Source organism: Narcine bancroftii, chromosome 13, assembly GCF_036971445.1.
Source record: "Narcine bancroftii isolate sNarBan1 chromosome 13, sNarBan1.hap1, whole genome shotgun sequence".
NCBI classification, from domain to species: domain Eukaryota; kingdom Metazoa; phylum Chordata; class Chondrichthyes; order Torpediniformes; family Narcinidae; genus Narcine; species Narcine bancroftii.
This window is the reverse complement of record NC_091481.1, coordinates 51,485,071-51,505,331: the sequence shown is the minus strand read 5'-3', so window position 1 is coordinate 51,505,331 and position 20,261 is coordinate 51,485,071. Positions and strand designations below refer to the sequence as shown.

General features: G+C 41.5%; 1 protein-coding gene, 1 long non-coding RNA gene and 1 pseudogene across 2 annotated transcripts; 1 reads left to right on the top strand and 2 right to left on the bottom strand.

Moving 5' to 3' along the window:
- LOC138748042 (NACHT, LRR and PYD domains-containing protein 12-like) overlaps positions 1-12,349 on the bottom strand; it is a 211,156-nt pseudogene extending 198,807 nt beyond the window's left edge.
- Positions 12,350-14,162: 1,813 nt separating this feature from the next.
- On the top strand, positions 14,163-14,960 carry LOC138748041 (C-C chemokine receptor type 2-like). Its single transcript, XM_069907739.1, has one exon. The coding sequence runs from the start codon at positions 14,163-14,165 to the stop codon at positions 14,958-14,960; it is 798 nt and encodes a 265-aa protein (XP_069763840.1).
- Positions 14,961-17,131: 2,171 nt separating this feature from the next.
- Positions 17,132-19,353, bottom strand: LOC138747949 (uncharacterized). Its single transcript, XR_011347744.1, has 3 exons — positions 19,246-19,353; positions 18,767-18,910; positions 17,132-17,849 (listed from the first exon to the last, which is right to left on the bottom strand). It is a non-coding gene; the product is annotated as an uncharacterized lncRNA (long non-coding RNA).
- Between the last annotated feature and the right edge of the window lie 908 nt (positions 19,354-20,261).

Genomic DNA, 20,261 nt, shown 5'->3' with positions numbered 1-20,261 from the left:
GTCAACATCAATGAGTAATCCAAGGTGGTGTCTCAAGTTATTATTTGATCCATATTAAAGCAACGCTACAGGTGAAGGATGTCAACGTAGGAAAGGAAGACTCTAGTGAATATCGTGGTAGTTTATATGATGAAAATTACTTCTGGACCAATGCTTTCCAGCCTCCATAACCGCACAATCATATAGGTCGGCCAGAGCAGCTTAACAGTGACTCATTAAAATGTTGTCAAGGTCAGGTTGGTAAACCTTGCGTTCATCAATCTCCTCAGGAAGTGTAGATTTTACAAGCAGTTCAGGTGTTGAATGGAGCAGGAAATGAAGGAAAACACACGAAATTGTACAAATAGTGCATCTATGGATCGATAACGTTCACCTGGACTGTATTTGAAAGGCACGTTATCCAATATATTAAAGATAGTGTGCTAGAAACAGAAAGCCTGCAAGTCAAGTTAAGTCAATTCAAATTTATTCTCATCCGATTGTACAAGTTTGACCAGATAATACAGCGTTATCCGGATCATGGTGTCAGCACAGACAAATATTACATATGCAGGAAATGTACTATATCTATAAATATAAATAGAAAAAATAAATAAATAAATAGATACTGATTTGTACAGATGAGACTTGCAGATGTTCAGAGTGAAAAGTTCCTTTTGTCCATCAGTATTCTCAGTGCCTGTTTGAAGCAGCTGTTCCTCAGGCAGGTGGGGAAGTGTCTGACACTCTTCTGTCTCATTCCTGACAGCTGTGTGCAGGGTGCATTGGGCCTCAATGATTTTGCACTCCCTCTTCAGGTAACACAAATGTAGTATCAGTTCTTAACTTGTTGGAGGTCCACTCGACTCGATTTCATGAATGGAAGTTGTTAAAGTATGAATGAGGATATAGAGTTGGGCATTAAAATAGCAGATGGATTTCAACTTGGATCCGTGTGACGTGAATCATTTTGGAAGATCAAGAGAAGTTGGGAGCAACTCAGAAGTAATATTTGATTATTTGGAGGGTAAATTGGGCAGATATAAAAGAATAGTATATTGGTAAACATTATTAAATGAAAGAGGTAGTTTATTTAGAAATAGAAATCTTCTATTTCTTATATTTGTTGGGAGCTTTTGATGGGTATGGGTAGGTCCGAGAATTCCTCATCTGCCAACAATAGTTGGAGGTCATTAGGAATTTATTTCAGGAAGGCCTGCTCAAACATCAGGCGTGGTTGCTGGCCTTCTTTCAGTGCGAGCATCTGGTCCATGAGGTCGGATGGCGCCCTGTGTCTGAGGCCATCCAGTTGTGTGAGCATGGCTGCGCACTGGCATCTGGACAGGCCGAAGGCACTGAGGAGGAGCTGTTTGATGGAAGGCTATTTACCCTCCTGTGGGGGATAATGGATTAAGTTTTACATTCAGGTGGCTGTCTCCAGGTCGAGGGCACTGACAACGTTGTAGAACATCGTCCAGTGGGATCTGATCTGCCGGAGTTGAAACTGCCCCTCCACTTGCCCAAAGCATGTGCGCCCGCGAAGCGCCCAGAAGGGTTATGGTTTCACAGTAACTGCATTTATTGCTGCAGCGTCCATGATGTGGAGGCCAGAATCGTCGGGGTCACCAATTGTAGGGGTAGCTATAAGTCGCGAAATCACAAGCCGAGGTGAGTTTCAGTTTCAACTGTCTGTTTGAAAACCCACGCCCCGCATTTTAAGAGGCGACCGTGAGACCCGGCCCAGCGCCGACTGTGACATCATGACGCAGCAGGAAAGCATGCGCGATGGCCGAGTCCATGAGTCAACCCTGAACTTGAGAGCGCAATCATAACGCTGCTGCTCCATTACCGCGGACATTGCATGCGGAGCCGGTTCGCCTGTGTCACGATGTGCACCAGCACACTACCACTTTGAAGTCCATGTTTCCATAAATTTCAATTAATCGGGTCCTATAGAATCATTCCATGGGGTTATCCCACCACTATCGTAGAAAGCACAGGTTTATAATCCATGCAACCGACCTATTACATTTCACGATGAAGTGACCATTTGAAATTCTCGAATCCCCACCAAAATACTTCCTTTTTTGACCACTAACCCCAGCAAATCCGATATGATCTGCAGCAATCCTTTTCTCTTTACGTGAACGGTTGTTCTCCTCTGTGTCATAATTGGTCCCTGTGGATTTAAATATCTACATAATGATCACCCTTCATCTTCAAAGGCTCCAGACAAAATAACCCACGTTGTTCAATTTCTTACAGGCCAAGTCAATGAGCAGCGAACAGCTCCGTGGAGAAAAGAATGATAACAAGTGATCTAATAAAAGAGAATAAGATAATGAGAGGTAAATGTGGGTTGGGAAGGTAATGTGTTTGGTCCCGTATGTACAGTGTCAAATACAAGAAGACACGAGTTTAAAGTGAGGTGAGCAAAGCTCAGAAATGTCTTCAGGGGTATGTATTTTTGCAGCAAGTTTTGGTATAGCCTGCAAAGTATTTCTAGGTGTGGAGGTGGAGGTCAGTGAAATTGATACATTTGTAACACAGACCTGGGGCATGGTGCAACCCAATAAAATGTTACGAGCCCAGAGGACCCCAGAAGCCAGCTGCAATAGATGTTCAATACGACAAATAGTTACTTTAACAAAGGTTGCTTTTAATTATCTTTAAACATGAAAATTGAATCACACTTTAATTTATCTCTATTTACTTACTTAACCTCCTTTTAATTCTATGATGACATGTATGTAATGAGTGTGTAAGTTCAGAAAGGTTCTTGGGTTCAGAGTCCAATCTCACTTCTCATCTTCCAAGTTCACTGTTTGTAGGCAATTCTTATACTGTGCAAAAAGTTTAATATTTAGAAAGTTCACCATACTTTTGTGCTTGAAATAAAAATGGTTACCACGCATGAAGGTTCTTGTTGGTTTCCAGATAGAGATTTTTTGTTCCTTTATAATTAGCTACGTCAGTATCTTACTGAACAAACTTGCCCCTTCAGGGTTGTCCATATGATAACCTTTCTCTTTCAATTCACTCTCTCTCTCTCTCTCTCTCTCTCTCTCTCTCTGTCTCTGAGAGAAATGCCCTTTGATTATCTCTGCTCGTAAAAATATACATGATCCTCTCAAAACTGCAGGTTCTCTTCCAGACAGTAGCGGCTCCAACAAGCATTTCTATCTGTCGCCCTTTGTACATAACAATCCATTAGTGAAGCTCTTGCAAAACCTCTAGAGCCTAAACGTATATCATAGGCAGAGCTTCTGTATTTTAATTAAAATCTGTTTTAACGTGTTTATATGTAAATTATTCCACCAAACCTTTCCCAATTTATCTCCTAAAAACATGTCTATATATTTCTATAAACTCTGTGAGACAGGAAATGTTTAGATTTCTGAATCGTAACAATACCATGGGTCCAAGGGCAGCAGATTTTCTCCAACAGTCCTGCCTGGCTGCATCACAGTGTACTATGGATTCTGCAGGTAAATGGACTGGAGTGGATTCTGCTGGATCATAAGTGTGTCAGAGCAGATCACTGGAGTAGCTTACCTCCTTCCCAGAACCTTGCCACACCGCACACATCTGCTTTCAGCTATTCCCGGGAAGAGATACAGCAACATCAGAACCACATCGCAAGGCAGTAAAACAGCTTCTTCTAGCTGTTACGAGTCCAGAGGGTCCAAAAACCCAGCAGCAATAGATATGCTGCGTGACAAGGGTTACGAAAACAATATTAATCAAACTTTAACTTATCTCTATTGACATACTTAACCCACTTAACCCAATTCTAATGCTAAGCGCACGAGTGTGTAATGTGGGTGTAGCTTCATCCAAGTTATATTGTTCACAATCAAGTCTCACTGGTAGCAGGCAATTCTTGTACGGTCACAGACTTTAAAATTAATAGAGTTCACCAGGCTTTGGTGCTTAACAGATAAATGATTACCACTCAGGTGGTTAGGTTTGAGAGAGTTTGCCTTGTTCCAGGACATCCGCAACTCATTCTTTTGCAATAGGAAACTCCAGTATCTTCCTGATGAAACGTGCCCCCTTCAAGGTTCTCCAGATGATAACTTCTTTCTTGTAGGCCACCACAGAGTTACTTTCTGTTTTACCTGTTCCAAGGGAAATAGTGGACAACCAGTCCTCTCCTTTGAACAGGCCGTCTTCAGAGAGGCTTGTCTCTCTGGAACCATCTCTCTCTCTCTCTCTCTCTCTCTCACACACACACACACACACACACACACACACACACACACACACACACACACACACACACACACAACACACACACACACACACACACACACACATACACACACACACACACACACACACACACACACACACCCACACACTCACACACACACACACACTCTCCCTCTGTCTCCCTCCCTCCCTCTCTCTCATTGCCTCCTCTCTGAGAGCAAAACTTCTTTATTCTGCTCTCTGCCTGTAAAGGTCACATGGCCTTCCAGACAATAAATGCTCTTTTCCAGCCATAACACTACTGCCTGTTGTCACGTTTGTTTCCAATTTTTCAAATAACAGTGAGTCAGATAAACCTTGCAAAAGCCCCTGCAAAACTTCAGTGTTTGTGAATGCCATGCTCCAACAAACCATCCCTAATCTATCTCCCAAGTACCGCTATATACTCTCTCAATTGCGAGCTGTAAAAATGCTGAAGTACCAAATTGCTGCTGACACTTAACATGCGGACTGTTGTATTTGTGAAACAAAATATTGTATTTATATGTTTGTATTTCCAATACTTAGACTTCATAGGTATTGTATGAGCCCAAAGGACCCCAAAACCCAACAGCAATAGACAATCACCAAAAAAGTAGTTAACTAAACAATACTTGTTTTAATTATCGTTAAACATGAAAACAGAATGAACGTTTAACTTTTCTCTATTAACTTAACTCACCTTAACTCCCTTTTAATTCTCAGCGAGCGTGTATGTAATATATGTATAAATTTAAGAAAAGTTATTTGGTTCACTGTTGAATCTCACTTCTGATTCTTCCAAGTTCACTGGTTGTAGGCAATTCTTATACTGTGCACAAAAGTTAGCATGTATAAAGTTCACCACGATTTGGTGCTCGAAAGATTAATGTTTACCACTCAGGAAGGTTCTTTGGAGGTTTGCAGAGAGATATTTGTTGTTCCAGGATGTCCACAACTGAGGTACCACCATCAGTCACCTCAATGTCTCGCTGATGAAACTTGCCCCATCAGGGTTCTCCAGTTGGCAACCTCTTTATTTCAAGCTCCATCAGTGTTCCTTCCTGTTCCTCTTGTTCCCAGAGAATCATCATTTTGTTTCCAACCTGCCTTTCCTGCCTTGCACTGCTTTCAGAGTCACATACGCTAGCTGACTGAGAGAGCTTGTTGAGCTTGTCATCTTTTTCTGTCTCTCTCTCTTATTCTCTTTCTCCAACTAAGACTGCCGGAATGCCCTTGTGTCTCTCTCACTTACAAAAATTCCCAGCTTCTTCAGCACAGCACAGGTGTTCTCCCTCTTGATCAAGCAGTTATTTTAAGTAAACAAAATCTGGGTGTGACCTTTCTGCGAGCACTCTTTCGGTAATTTCAAACAGCCAGATTGTCTCCTCCAAGACAATGGTCTATTCATTTCGTGACATCATTTCATTTAGCACCTATTTGTGAAATATGCTTGTAATTCTCCAAAGTTTCTGCAATGTTACTGAATATAAAATCTCAGGTTTTCAAATAAGATCTACTTTAAAATGTGTGTATTTATGTAACCCACTTTAATATTTCCAAATTTCTCAAAAAATGTATCCAATACATTATGCTCCGTTGCCACATGCGTTGTGTCTAGTTGTGTTTCTGCATGTTTGGTACCGAGGTACAGATAACGCTATTTTGTCAGGTTATCTGGTGCAATACGATGACAATAGTCTTGCCTTGTCATGACATGAGAGCACACAAACTTAATTAGGTGATAACTAGCAAATGTCTTGGGCAGTCTACGTATGCAATATGCACTTCACTAACTTCATAAACAACGACTATGACTTCATATCAATAAGACAGGTCCTGTACCAAACAAAGCCATGTCGACTCACCTGAAGATGACAATTATTCTACAAACGTGCATACATCATATCCCTCCATATTTTCCAATAGTTTTCCGGCCACTAGTATCAGGTTTAACGCCTCATGATTTCAAATAGCATCCTATGATACCCCACTGAACACATGTGAATTAAGGCCCAGGAAAGGGGGGTCACGGGGACAGTAAGGGATGGTCCCACATTTGAATGAATGACCACTGCCTCTGGTCATATCCGTAGTGAAACGCAGGTTGTGACCAAGCTGAGTAGTCTGAAGTAAATATTCCACACTGTGCTGGATCACAATCGGAGGAGCGGCAGCGTTTGTCTGTAGTGGAGCTACTTAGATGCAAACCCAAGAGGAGCAGGTCACCACCGATGGCTCCACTGGCACGACCTTGGATGCCCTGAAAGCAACAATGCAGTAATCGCAGTCAGTGGACGTAGCCAGGCGGCTCTCTCGCTTGAGGATACAGGTATAGTCGCAATGAGGTTGTGTGTATTGAGATGCGCATCATTGAAATACTGGTTCACTATTCCAGATTTGTCCCACACTGCCCTGACCCAGACACAAGTGGAGAGGCTGGCAAAGGCACAGATTCTCTCTTAGGAGCTGCAGAGCATGATGTCCACACTTCACCGGGAGGAAGGAGAGAGGGACCGCCAGTGTGCAAAGGTGGAACTGGAGCAGGAGAAAGAGCTGTTCGCCAAGCTAAAGAAAGAGGGGGAGACAGTGCACCGATTGGAAGTTGACAAGCACTAAGAGGCAGTGACTCGTTTGTCATCTGTGTGAGTATGGACAGGCAATCTTCCATATTCCAGGGATTCGTCACACGAATTGAGGCCTGTCCATCACAGTTTCCACAGCCCTATGGAACTCCTCCTCCCACCTATCTGCCTACTCGGGTCAGCATGGCATCTCATTCAAAACCAGCTCATCACGGCAGTGGCAACATGGAGAGGAATGAAATGCTGTGGTCCAGCACTGGTTCCCCCCCAACATTCCTCTCAATGACATAATTATTTTTGTGACCGCTGTTGCTCTGTTAATGCTGCTCACTCACTTTCTACTTTTGTTCTTCATGAAACCCTGAGAAGTGCAATATTCTGTGCACTATTTGAAGGAATGAAACACTCATCAGTGGGATGAAATGGTGCCGGGTGGAGGTGTTACCCTTGTTAACAGTTTTCTTTATGTCTGATCTGTTATCTTCATGTGTGGAATGCATTTCGAACGTTTCTTTCTCCATTCAATTGTTTACAGTTAGTTAGTAGACAACATTGAATAGCTGTGGCGCATTATCTAGCTCAAGAATATTTGAAACCGGACAAGCGAAATTGGAAACTATTTAATTAAAGTTTTAAAAAGCATAGAATTCTCATGTTACATTAATTTCCCACTATTCCCGTCACGCAATCACAGTGTGAAATATGAAACCAGACAGCAGGGACCTGTGATAGGCTTTTTGCTGGGGAGTGCGGGGGCTTAGAGCAGGGAGTATGGCTGGTATGTGGGAGGCACATACCCGAGTCGCACGGTTAACCCCTGTGATTTACTCCCCTCACAGGATGTACATAATCGCAGAACGAATGGCCTGGAGTCTATGGGATTTGTGTTCATTACAATCGTGGCTGTTGAGTGCAGGGGGATCTGCTCTAACCAATGTCCACTCTGGCTAAAATTTCTCCTTGTTCAGCTCACATATATTGTGCAGTACATACGAGGCAAACACAACATCTGGAACAATTCAGTAGCACATCATGACGCTTAGACAAACATCACCAGCGGCCATTTAGAGAGCCAAAGGTATGTTCCACCACGATACTAGCTTTCACTCCCAACCCAAGATTTCCTAACAATGTTATCACTCGGACCCCAATAATTCCCATCAACGCCATCACGCATGACCCAAGGATTCCCAAAAGTGACTTATACCTATGGTGCCAATTCATAATCCATTTTCTCAATTCACCATAAGGCAACCAGTCACAATCCACGATGGACAAGACAATGAAATTAGGATATGTTAAAATAAGGAAACAGTTGTCAAGAGTCTCAATTTGTAAGCCATTTTAAGCTTATCGGGAGCTGACTGCCGTCAATCTGGGAGACTGGGCAACGCACGAGCGCTTGTTTCCGTTTCCAGCTCTCCGCGGTTCTGCACCAGCGGTAGTGCTGCCGTAACAGTAGGTCCAGCTGCGCCTCCATTTTCCATGGCATCGGAGATCACTTCTGAAGTATCGGTAGCTTGGTGTGCATGGTGGCTTCGTAAAGTGGATTCGACATAGGCTCTCTGGGAAAAACCTGAAAGTGATAGTGCATGACTGTCTCTCTGGCAGAAGCCCTGTGATGAGCAGTGTACTTGGGCGAGACATCCATTATTGCTTGTCATCCAAGAACGTAAATGATTGGATGATTATTGATATATTGGATTAGCAAGTGGACAAGAGGAAGGTTTTCAAAAATTGTAGATGGTTCCAGGTCGGCTGCTAAAATATAAACTGGAATTTAATGCGGAGAAGTGTGAGATATTGCATTTTGAAAGGACAAATCAACGTGCGATAAACGGCAAAGTAGTCAAGCAGAGCGACTGGGGAACACTCAGGTCTAATTAACTCGGTGAGAATGTTGCCACAAATTCGTAGGTTCGGTAAGAGAACGTTTGGAATATTAGCCTTCATAAATCATAGTACAGCGTCTAGAATTTGTGACGTTTTGTGAAAGTAAGATTAGCCATTAGTAAGAATGATTTAGAATAATGTGAGCCGGTTTGGTCACGTTAATACAGAACGCCAGCAACAAAATTGCAAGCACAGTTGAAGAATTTATTCCTTGAAGCGTAAGAAAAACGGGAGGGACAATAAATCAGTGGTTCTCATCTCTTTCGTTAACACTCACATTCCACCTTAATTAACACTTTACTAACCACAGATCTCCTAAGGCATCCTATTAAATTTGTACGAGACTTCAGGTGATTGTGGACAAACATGTGTGAGGGAAGAAGAATGAAGCATGCGACAGAAAATGCTTCATTTATCATCTAAAGGAACAGTCATTAAACGTAACTGTGCTCATTTGCTTCTGAAATTCACGATGGACGTGAGGTGGGAGAGAAGAATAGTAAATAGAAAAGATATTCGTTGTGATTGCCCTGTGAGGAGACACGGGCAAGTTATAGATGCAATCAGGTAATTATCTCTTATATGGGGATTTAATATGTACCGATCAGTAGGCAATATGAATTGGCAAGCGTGCATGTCGAGACATTGCAGAGTGTTGTCTGAATGAATTTGTTGCATTATTGAGAAATACTAACTTTTCCGAATTATTATGGGTTTGGGCCTGATTGTGGATGGAGAAGCCTCCTCAAACAAAATAAAAGGCGCTGATTCATCTATTCAGGAACAAGAGTGACGAATGGTTGTGTAGGATCATGAAAAGGCATTTGTGCGCTGCAGTCCGTTACTCCATTAATTTTAGCATTTCTCTTGAAAATGCGTCGGGGCCAAACAGGTGCTAAATAGTTGACATTTATCCCAAATAAGTAGAACATGGTTCAAAGCGTCTTTATGATGGTCTTGTTTTTATAAAAAAAATCTCATATGTGTACACGCCTGGAGAGGTATGGAAACTAATATACGCCAGTATGCTCGATGGCGTGCAGGATATTCTGACATTGATGCCTATCACCTTGATTTCAGCATCCTGATGACATCACGGTATACTCGTGGCGTCCATGTATGGATGCCTCAATCCTCTTATTCGTCACGCATTCTTCTACACAAATACTGATGAAGTCGATTGCGTGCCACAATGCATTTACTTTAATATAGAAAAGTCCACTGTCTTTAAGACCCTGTGTCTTCAGACCATCGACTTCCACCTCCTCTAATTTTGGCCGTGAGCAAATGGCATCTGCTCTGCTCCATTATCTGACTCGCAAAGTGTCGGCGTGTTGTGCATCGGTTGGAATTGTTGACAGGGTGTGTCAGTGATGAAGGGTGCCTGACGTGACAGAGTGAATTTTTACAAAGCGGTCGTTCTCTTGACATAAGTACTCATTAATTCAATTGCGTCTTCGATATATTTGGTTTAGATGCTGTTCGTGGTGAATCATTCATCCAGCACTGGCATTTACTTCGCCTTCGATGGTACATCGTGGTCACTTGATAAGACGGATGTGAAGTCAGAAAGCAATATTTAGGACAGGTAGTCACAAATTGTTTTCCAGCTTTGCGAAGGCTTCAAAAATTTCTGGAATCACGAAACTTCCTCCCTTATTATACATTCATTTTTGTTTTACAAACCTGTCCTACAACACTAATGTTACTATTCATAGAAAGAGATGACGTTTGTGACATAATTCAATGAAGAATATATGTATTTTAATTTTTTCACCGGTTCAAATCTCATGACATATTGGGACATTTTCCCCCACATATCTATCCAAGTAACATGAAAGTAATTAATGTCCATGAGACCATTAAATTCGATTACGAAATGACGTAACGTGTAAACATGTTATCTCTAATTGTGCTTCTTTCCGTGGTCTGAGGCTAATGCGAATGAAAATGCCACTCATTAGCTTAATTAAGTTATTACTGGGGTATAAATTTTCCGTCAACTAGTGTCAATTGCGCAGCAAGAACCTACCGTTGGTTCAGGCCGAAAATGGGTTATCCAGCTATTTTCCTGATAGTGAGAATTTACTATCCCATACTGGCTGCGGTCGGTATTCCAGGTAAGGAAAGAGATTCCTGTGGATCTCCAATTATCTTACGATTATTGAAACGTAGACACGATGTCTCTTTCCTGACAATTCTTCAGTTCATTTTAGAAAGAGGGCATCAGAAAAAAAATGATGCCTTCTGTTTTATAAACATAATTGTGCACATTCAGAGGTTTGATACACGTTGATTAATTAAATAGCTTTATATCTATGTCTTTTTTTCTAACATTCATTGTAAATCTAAGAATACAGTTGAAATCTGATTTTATTAATCGCCGCCAAATCATGATGCCTTGACATGAAGGGTGGATAAACAAGGGGAGTGCAATATGTTTGCACTTTATTCTCTTGAATGTCGAAACATAAGGGGTATTACCTGATGGAGGGGAATGGATGGAGTAAGGGCTAGCAGAAATTTTCCACATTGTTGGTTAATTGGAACGACTTCACGCAGATTGTGGTGATCGTTGCCATATGAAGTCAGGAAAACATGATAAATGTCGACATTCAAGAAATTTGGACAGGTGCATGGATGGAAGAGGTGCACATTAATGGGGAGCGGCAGGAAAATAGTTTGTTACTCAATAAACGAGACACGGGGGCTGCTTTTGTGTCGTTGTAGACTATGGTTCCAATAGGTAAGAATGTAAAGTACATTCTCTTAGATGCGTGGAGAATATGACGTCTTGCTATTCACAGCAATGAAAGATGTGCAGTTTTCCAACTGATGCCAAGACCCTGATGATGTTGCTCTGTGCCATTATTTCAATCTCTGGGATTTGTCAGTTAGTGAAAGAGCGGAAGACTTTGTAGCAGGGCGCAGGTGACATATGTGTCACTTCTGGATTAGACACTAAATTAACCCTTGTTTTCCGCAATTGCTAGAAAGGTAGTACCTTCCACTTTGATGTTATTTGAGTCGTTTTCATATTTTTTTCAAATTGTGAGAACCACAATTATCATGTTTCCAGGCACGTCTGCACCATTTAAAGTGAAATAGAAAAGCATCAACATTGTTTGTTGTCTGCCAGCATCAACCTAGTCCACAGTGAACGACATAAAAAGTGATATTAAATTTCTCAACCAGCTGAACGGCCATGAAATATCCAATGTCAGCGTCATTCAAAGGTAACTCCATTTTAAATGTTCTCCCCGTATTACCTTGGTAATATGGTGTCATGTTCGAGCAACAAACTGTTTTATTAATCCCCACTGGATAATCAATGCCACAACCAATCCTATCTAAAAGGATTGCATTAAAAAGAAATATTCTCTAGTATGTTTGCCCATTATTTTCCCCTGTTACTGCAACAAGAAAATACCTCAAATCTCTGTGGCCATTTGACAGCCACTTACGAAGGAACGTAACATGGACCAAATAGCCAGTCATAGAATTACGAGCGAAAAAACATCCAGCTCAATGATTAATGAAGTTGGACTCCAAGATTTCAGGAAGGAACTTATTTTATGACGAGATTCACGAACAACACGATCCTTCTCCTTTACCGATTCTGAACGATATTCTGAGGTTGGCTTGGAAACTGGAAACATGTGTGCTCAGGCTTAGTAGCAAATGTATCTTTCTAAACACTTTGCTGAGTAAATTGTAGAAGAAATCCGTTAACTTTCCATTATCTGCATCTTCCAAAAGCCCCAAGATCCGAACATTTTTGCGTCTTCTTCTCCTCTCTTAATCGGCCACCCTCGAGATTAACTTGGAGTTGCTGGAAGACAGTGCTTCACACTTTATTAACTGACACCAACCTCCACAGTTTACAAACCATCCTTAATTGCTGAAGTTAACTGTAGGGCTTTTTCAATCGCTTTTTTCACTCTCTTCCAATGCTTCAGTTTTTCTCGTCTTATCTCACGTACTTGCCTTTTCAGCCTGTCTGAAACGAAATCTCCAGTCAGAGAGGCTGTCTTCTTTTTACCATTTTAGCAGCTTTAGATCCTCTGGTCGTTGTCGTTTCAAAATCACTGATAGTAAATATTGAAGGGATCAGGTGTGAGCCACTTTGGTTAAAGATTAAGAAGGAAATGATTAAAATCGATCGGATCACCAAACTAATACCTGGTCCACCATGCAGTCACCAGACCAGAAGACACCAAATGCTCTTTTCGAGATTCCATCAGCTTTTAACTTGCAGACATTGAGGAATTATGAACCTTTATTTATGTGAGTGAAACACGAATGAATGCAGCCGAGGTAATTCTAATCAAAATTTTGGAGGAATGCAGGCGATCTTGAAGCATCCATAGATGCTGCAAGATATATTATTACTGCGTCAGGCTTGAGTCTTGCCTCCATATATGATTGAAGAAACACGACGTCTTAATTGCAGACTTGTGGAAGGAAGGTGGAGACTGGAAGGAGGAGAGGTACAGACCAACAGACAAAATATTTTAATTGGGTATGATAAGAAAGATGAAAATAGATATTGCTCTGTGAATAAAGGAAGGAAAGGGAAGAGAGAGAGAGAGAGAGAGAGAGAGAGAGAGAGAGAGAGAGAGAGAGAGAGAGAGAGAGAGAGAGAGAGAGAGAGAGCTTTATGAACGGATGTAGGGAGGAGAAGAAGTCAATTTTAATGGCATTCCTCCAAATTGCAGGTGCTTTCAATCCCGGCCCCATTCTGTCCATGATCCCATGCAATTTCCAGCTGAGGCCGCTCGAACATTAGAGGAAATAAACTTTGAAAATGAACCATCTTCAGCCCCATTGTTCTCCACGAACCAGTCCATTGATGGCAACTCTGTTCCGCAAGGCTGAAAGACCAAATCACCTCAATTGGGATGATGATCGTCCTTGTCCCCAGCCTTGGGAAGCTTTTCATGCAGCGTGAAGTCAGATGTCCTTTTCTTTCATCAAAAGTGTGTCTTATGATCAGGTGTGACGCCATTCAGATTTTGTTCCATTATATATCGTAAACACTGCACGATATCTACTACTCTACCGTACAGCAGCAAACCCGTTAATGCGATAATTTCAGCGGCCAGAGAGAATGTCATTGTTCCCTTTGTTCACTGAGGGGGATAACTCAGCTCTACGAGAGCATCATGCTTATATTCCAAATATATTACTTCATGTGGAAACTGAGACATTCGACGTCCCAGTTCTACATGCTAATGGAGTGTCTGTTCGAACTGTGAACCTCAATCAATTTCGATCAGCGCAGACGGGCTTGTGAGCTGCCGGGAACGACGGATTTGGACCTTTCTGCATGTAAGGTGACGCAATTCATTTTCTCCCACATGAACGTAATTCTATATTTGCTCATTTCTTTCAGTTAATGTAACTACGATTGTGATCCTGTCTCTCCGGAACTGTGGCCTCTCCAAATGCCTCACTCGCTATCTAGTAGCCATGGCGGTCGCAGATCTGATGGTGGTTATCGTTGCAGTGATAATACATCAGATTAATTTTATCTATTTGTTCGCAAATTTCTTGTTCGAAACACCGATATGTTCCGTCACGTTGGTCCTGCAACAGGTAAACATTGACTGTTCCGTTTGGTTCACTGTGGCTTTAACTGTCGATCGTTTCATCGCCATCTGCTGTCAGAAGCTGCAAATCAAATACTGCACGGTCAGAATAGCCACCGCGGTGATAATTGCAGTAGGTGCAGTGAGCTGTGCTCAGAATGGTCCATTTTATTTCGCAGTCCATCCACAGCGCTGCGTTCCCTCGCACGAATACGTGCGGGCGCCGTTGTGGGCAGCGTACAGAAGATTTGAACATATTATGACTCCGGTCTTACCATTCGGTTTAATTCTGATATTTAATACATTAACCGTCAGACACATTGTAGTCGTGAATAAGCTCCGTCGGAAACTGCGATGCAAGAGTGAGATGGAGAAAGATCCCGAGATGGAGAAACGGAATAAGTCGGTGATTTTGCTCTTCGCTCTATCCGCCAATTTCATTTTAACGTGGACACCCCAAGTTATATATTCTATGACACTGCCAAAGGAAAACTATTCCTATACGGATAAGTATTTCAGCACTCCGATGTATATCCTGCAACAATGTGGGGTGATGTTGAAGATGCTCAGTACCTGCACAAACACCTGTATCTATGGGCTGACACAGATGAAATTCAGGGAGGAGCTGAAGAAAGGGGCGAGATACCTGTTGACGTGCAATGGGAAACACTTGAAATGAAACGTAAACCCAAATAAAATTGTATTTAGCTTCAAAATACCTAATCAAGTGTGTTTTGTAACAAAGTAAATACCGCTGGAGATACTTCTGTTATCAACACTTTATGTTCAATTAATTAGAGTTCATACTGGACACCCAGTCAGCAGAAACACAGAGATACACTTCCGGCCGTTGAAAGACTAAAGGACGCTTCTCTCGTTCTTCTCCTGCTCATCAGCCATCTCTCCCCTTCCCCCGTCCCATCCTGCATCTATTCACGCACACCTCAACGATGCTGAAAATGTCCTCCGTCGGCTCTGTCTCCTTTCCTCCCAGTACAAACAGGATTACCCGCCGCACTGCGGACGCTTTCTCGCGCTTTAAACCCTTTCTACTACTGGGCACCTTGTTCCAGCCTTCTACCTGCTCTAGATATCAAACCCATAGACTTCAGCACTCTCCTCAATCATAACAATCTCATCCCCGACACTATCTCCGTACTGATCCCAACCTCACTGTCAAACCCGACGTCAAGCCTGGGGCTGTTATTAATTGGTGCACCGACCTCGATCTGGCTAACAGAATACCTCACATCTAAGATAATTCATTGTACTGACACCTCCAACAGGAATCCACCAAAACAAGTCAACCCACAGTATCACGCACCATGACTAAAATCATCACTTGCATTGCCTCCAACGTTTTGTTTCCACACCTCCCACTGTCCGCTCCTACCTCCTACCCAATATTCATAAACACAATTGTCCCAGTAGACCAATCGTTTCTACAGTTCCTGCCCCACCGAACGGTTATCTTGGACAATTAGGCACTGATAAATCGATTCATTGATCACACCAGATCTGATCCCAGCAAATGAATTGGTGTCCAATTGGCCACCTATTTCAATTCCACATCCCGTTCCCTCTCTGAAACATCTGTCCAGGATTTCATGAACAACCAGACTGAGATCACCCTCGAAATGGAACATCTGAAATTCCATCTGGGCACCCTCAAATTCAAAGGATTTAATATCGACTTCTGAGACCTGTTTGTATTCCTTTGAATGTTTTTGACTTAAATCAATGCGATCTGGAAAATCTTTCTTGAACGTTTGTTTCAATGGTTGGTTGAGTTTCACAAAGTAACATATTGAAACATGTTGACTACTTCTGAGCAATGTTATTTTTTCTTTCCAATGGACAAATGATTGTCAATCCAAGCATAGTTCAAATACAGTATGCACGACCGCTCACTCTAGATACTAATTCTATTGGTCCTATAGACTTTGGTACATCTAAACCTATTAGCATACCTATATCAGGGCTATTTCTCAGTATATAAACCTTTATCAGATACGCCCACTGATCCACATCACATTTATGTGGGATGTCTCCTTTATGCATAGGCATAGTCTTCTGTCTGTATGCAAACGTAAACATACACACAATATATAAGAGGCAGATATAAACTTCGGACAAAGAGGGAGGAACCTTCAGAGACTGGGGAAATGACATGGACATACTCATTCAACAATCAGGATCAAGGTGATACTATGTTCTCCCATTTCCTGACGGATAAGTACATGAATCCTGCTCCCTGACCTCGGAACGAACTCCAACCCAATATGAAAGGACCTACTTACGTCCCACATCGTCCTCCAATAATTCATATATTACTTCCAACCTCTCATGTTCTTCCAAAATATTTCACCTCATTGAAATCAACCTGAAAGTTTTATGACCAACTCTACAATCGATCTATATCCTCTTGTCTCATTCAGCAACCTTCAATTCAATTGACAAAACATCCAACCTTCTTTCTGGATGACTCAGAAGAAAATGACCAGAAATGAGTTCATTTCTCGAAAGTGTGAAGTAAACGTACGAAAATAAATCTTGATTGTGGAATAAATGGTTCGTTTTTAGATTCATAGGATTCTGGAGAAATACAGGAATCATTCGTGTGTACCACCAACAAGATAGTAACTACAACTTCACTTGTGTTGTCTGAAGAGGGAGCGCAAATTCATTGAAGCCCAGCGCACCCTCCACACAGCATGTTTAAACTGGCTGCGTCGGGGATGAGAGGGATCGGAGACTTCACCAGGTGCCTGACTAACAACTTCTTAAAACAGGCACAGGTACTCCTGAAGGATCAAATAAACTGTTCACACTGAAGATCTGAATGTCTCATCTGTGCAAAACAATATCTATATATTTATTTATTTATTAAATTTGAGATATGGTACTTTTCCCTGCACATGTAATATTTGGCGGTACAGGCACAACGACTCAGAGGACGCTGTTTCATCTGGTTATACTTTTTACCATCGGATGAGAATAAACTTGACTTCTTAACTTGACTTGCAGGGTCCATGTTTCAATCAAACTATCATCAATATATTGGATAACATTAATTTAAAACACAGTCCAGGTGAACCATGTCGATACATATCTGCACTATATGCACAGGATACTGTGTTGTGCCTCCTCCATTGTGCATGGATTCACCACCTGATCTGATTGTAAAATCTATACTTCCTGAGGTGATTGATGAATGTAAGGTTTACAAACGTCATATTGACAACATTTCTCAGAGGCACTGTTGAGTGGCTCCTGTCGTGCTACATAATTGTGTGCTTATGGAGGCTGAAAAGTATTGGGATGGAAGTAAATATTGATTCATGAATTCGATCAAGTTAATCACTGGAGTCTTCTTTTCCTACGTTGATGTCGTTCACCTGTAGCATGGCTTACTATGGATCAAATAATTACTTGGGACCTCAGCCTTGGATCACTCAGTGTTGTTGACCATTTCCCAGAAGGAAGGAACTACAGGAACATCGAAATCAAAACAGCCATTCTTGAAGGAAGGTTCTTTCCGCAGGCTATGAGATTAATGAATGGCGCCCTGTAAGAGAGTGAACAATTCAAACATATTTATTGATTTAATTGTGCAGGACTACGGTATGTATCTATGTGATTATTGTTCGTTATTTAACATGGTTCTAAGTCTGTGCACCGCGGTGGTGAGAAATCATATTTCTAATGTATATATATATTTTTTCACAGAGTTTATAGATTTTTTCGGGGGATAAATGGGAAAGATTTGCTACAGTAGGTTATATACAAACACTTCAAAATAGGTCATATTTTAAATAATGGGGGTCTGCCCCATGCTAGACATATCGGGCCCTCTGAGCTTTTGCAATATTTTTGAATGGGACTCAAGAGACTTCACTAATGGAATGTTGTTTATAAAAAGCAACAGATGAAAGATCTCATCCGAGTCAAATGTAGTAAGGCGGAGAACTTGCTGTTTTAAGGTGATGTAGTTTTTGTTAAGCAGAGAGAGTCAAAACGGCTTTCTCTTAGAGAGAGAGGGAGAGAAACCTACAGAGATCACATGTACAGTCAGCAGACAATGACTGGGACTGGGAATGGACAAACTCACAAGCTTCCAGAATCCCTCATTTTAGAATATGGCCAGGTCAAAGCACTGGTGAACTTTATAAATGTTAAATTATGTGCACAGAAAAAGAATTGCCTGCAACCAGTGAACTTGAAAGAATTAAAAGTGAGATGGTGCTATGAACCTGAGAACTTTTGTGAAGTTGCACACATAATAGATTCACATGCATTTAGAATTTTAAGGGGGTAAATTTAGGTTAAGGTTAGTCAATGAAGATAAGTTACAATTTGATTCTCTTTTCATCTGTAAAGATTATTAAAAGCATTTTTTTAAAGTAACCATTTGATTTTGTGAATACCTATTGCTGCTGGTGTTTGGGGTCCTGCTGGCCCATAAGATATTAAAATGACACAAACCTGGAATTTGAAAGCAACCCCCGCTCTCCGCTCATTGTCACGTAGAGATGAATTTGAATTGCACTTAAATCCCCCATCACTTTGCGTCATGATTCAAGCGACCGATGTGTAACCACCCCGCCGCTTTGTTGAGCATTACGTCAACTGCAAATGGGTGAAATTAATCAGGCGTGATTATGTGATTATGTTTCGTAAAGGGGTTGTAAATAACTCCACCACGCCGTTCGAGAATCCCTTGGTGGATCGGCGAGCTATTAATTAGATGTGAGCCGCTCTGTTTTCTGCATTTTGCAGCCCGGAGTTGCAGGGGACACCGCGATGGGACGGGTTCCGATTATAGCCGTCAAATGAATTTTCTACCCGATTGTGGCCGCGATTGGAATTCCTGGTAAGGCATATTCCTTCATTTAGCGCATTACAAAGGACTCCGGTTACTGCCACCGATGTAATGAACTTGTCTCCCAACTGTTAACACTTACTGATGGCGCTCTTTTGAATTTTGTCTGTCCTTCCCGTCTTTGCAATGAGCGGTCTCGACGTCCATTCAGATATAAATTAATTATTCTTTTGACTCTCTCTGGGGAAAGTTTACTGTCCCAAATGTTGTTTGTTACTCGTGGCAACCGAGTACAATCGTTGGATTAAGATCCAATTTAGAACCTTGCAAGTTAGCGTCTCCAGGACTTCTCTTCCGTAATATACAGCATGATCGGAATGAAATCTCCTTGTCTGTAGATTATAAGCTTCTATATTTTAATCAGAGTGGTATTCAGTAGCAAAAAAGGGAAAGCGTCGCCTATTGAATCAATCCCGCACCCAGAAGGTTACTGACACTGCGAGGTGGACAGTTGGGAGAAGGCGACACTGGCGGAAATACCCTGCCTCTGATGGTATATCATGAGTGGAACCTCTTCCATGTTATCACTAGAAGTAACGTGCTCTGAAGGAAGGAAAATTAATCCTGTAAACTCTGAACATACCTATTCTTATTTTACAAATAAAATACGTATTAAATGTGCTAAGAGCCCAGATGACCCAAAAACCAGCAGCAATTGATATTCACCAAGACTAATGGTTACTTAAAAAAAGTTGCTTTAAATTATATTTAAACATGAAAATAGGATCACACTTTAACTTAACTCTAACTTACTTAACCTAACTTATCCCCTTCTAATTCTAAGCGCACGTGTGTGTAAGTTCAGAAAAGCTCTTTGCTTCACAGTCCAAACTCACTTCTTGTTCCTCCATGTTCACTGGTAAATTCTTATACTGTACACAGAATTCATCATTATAAAGTCACCATAATTTAGTGACCAAAAGTTAAATAGTTACCGCTCATAAAGGTTCTTCTTGCTTTTCAGAGAGAGGTTAGCTGTTTCAGGATATCCACAACTCCAGTGACTTGACCAGCAGGATTCCCCAGATGATACCTTCTTTCTTTCAGGTCACTACAGACTTCCTTTTTCTTTCCCTTATTTAAGTGAAACATTAGACA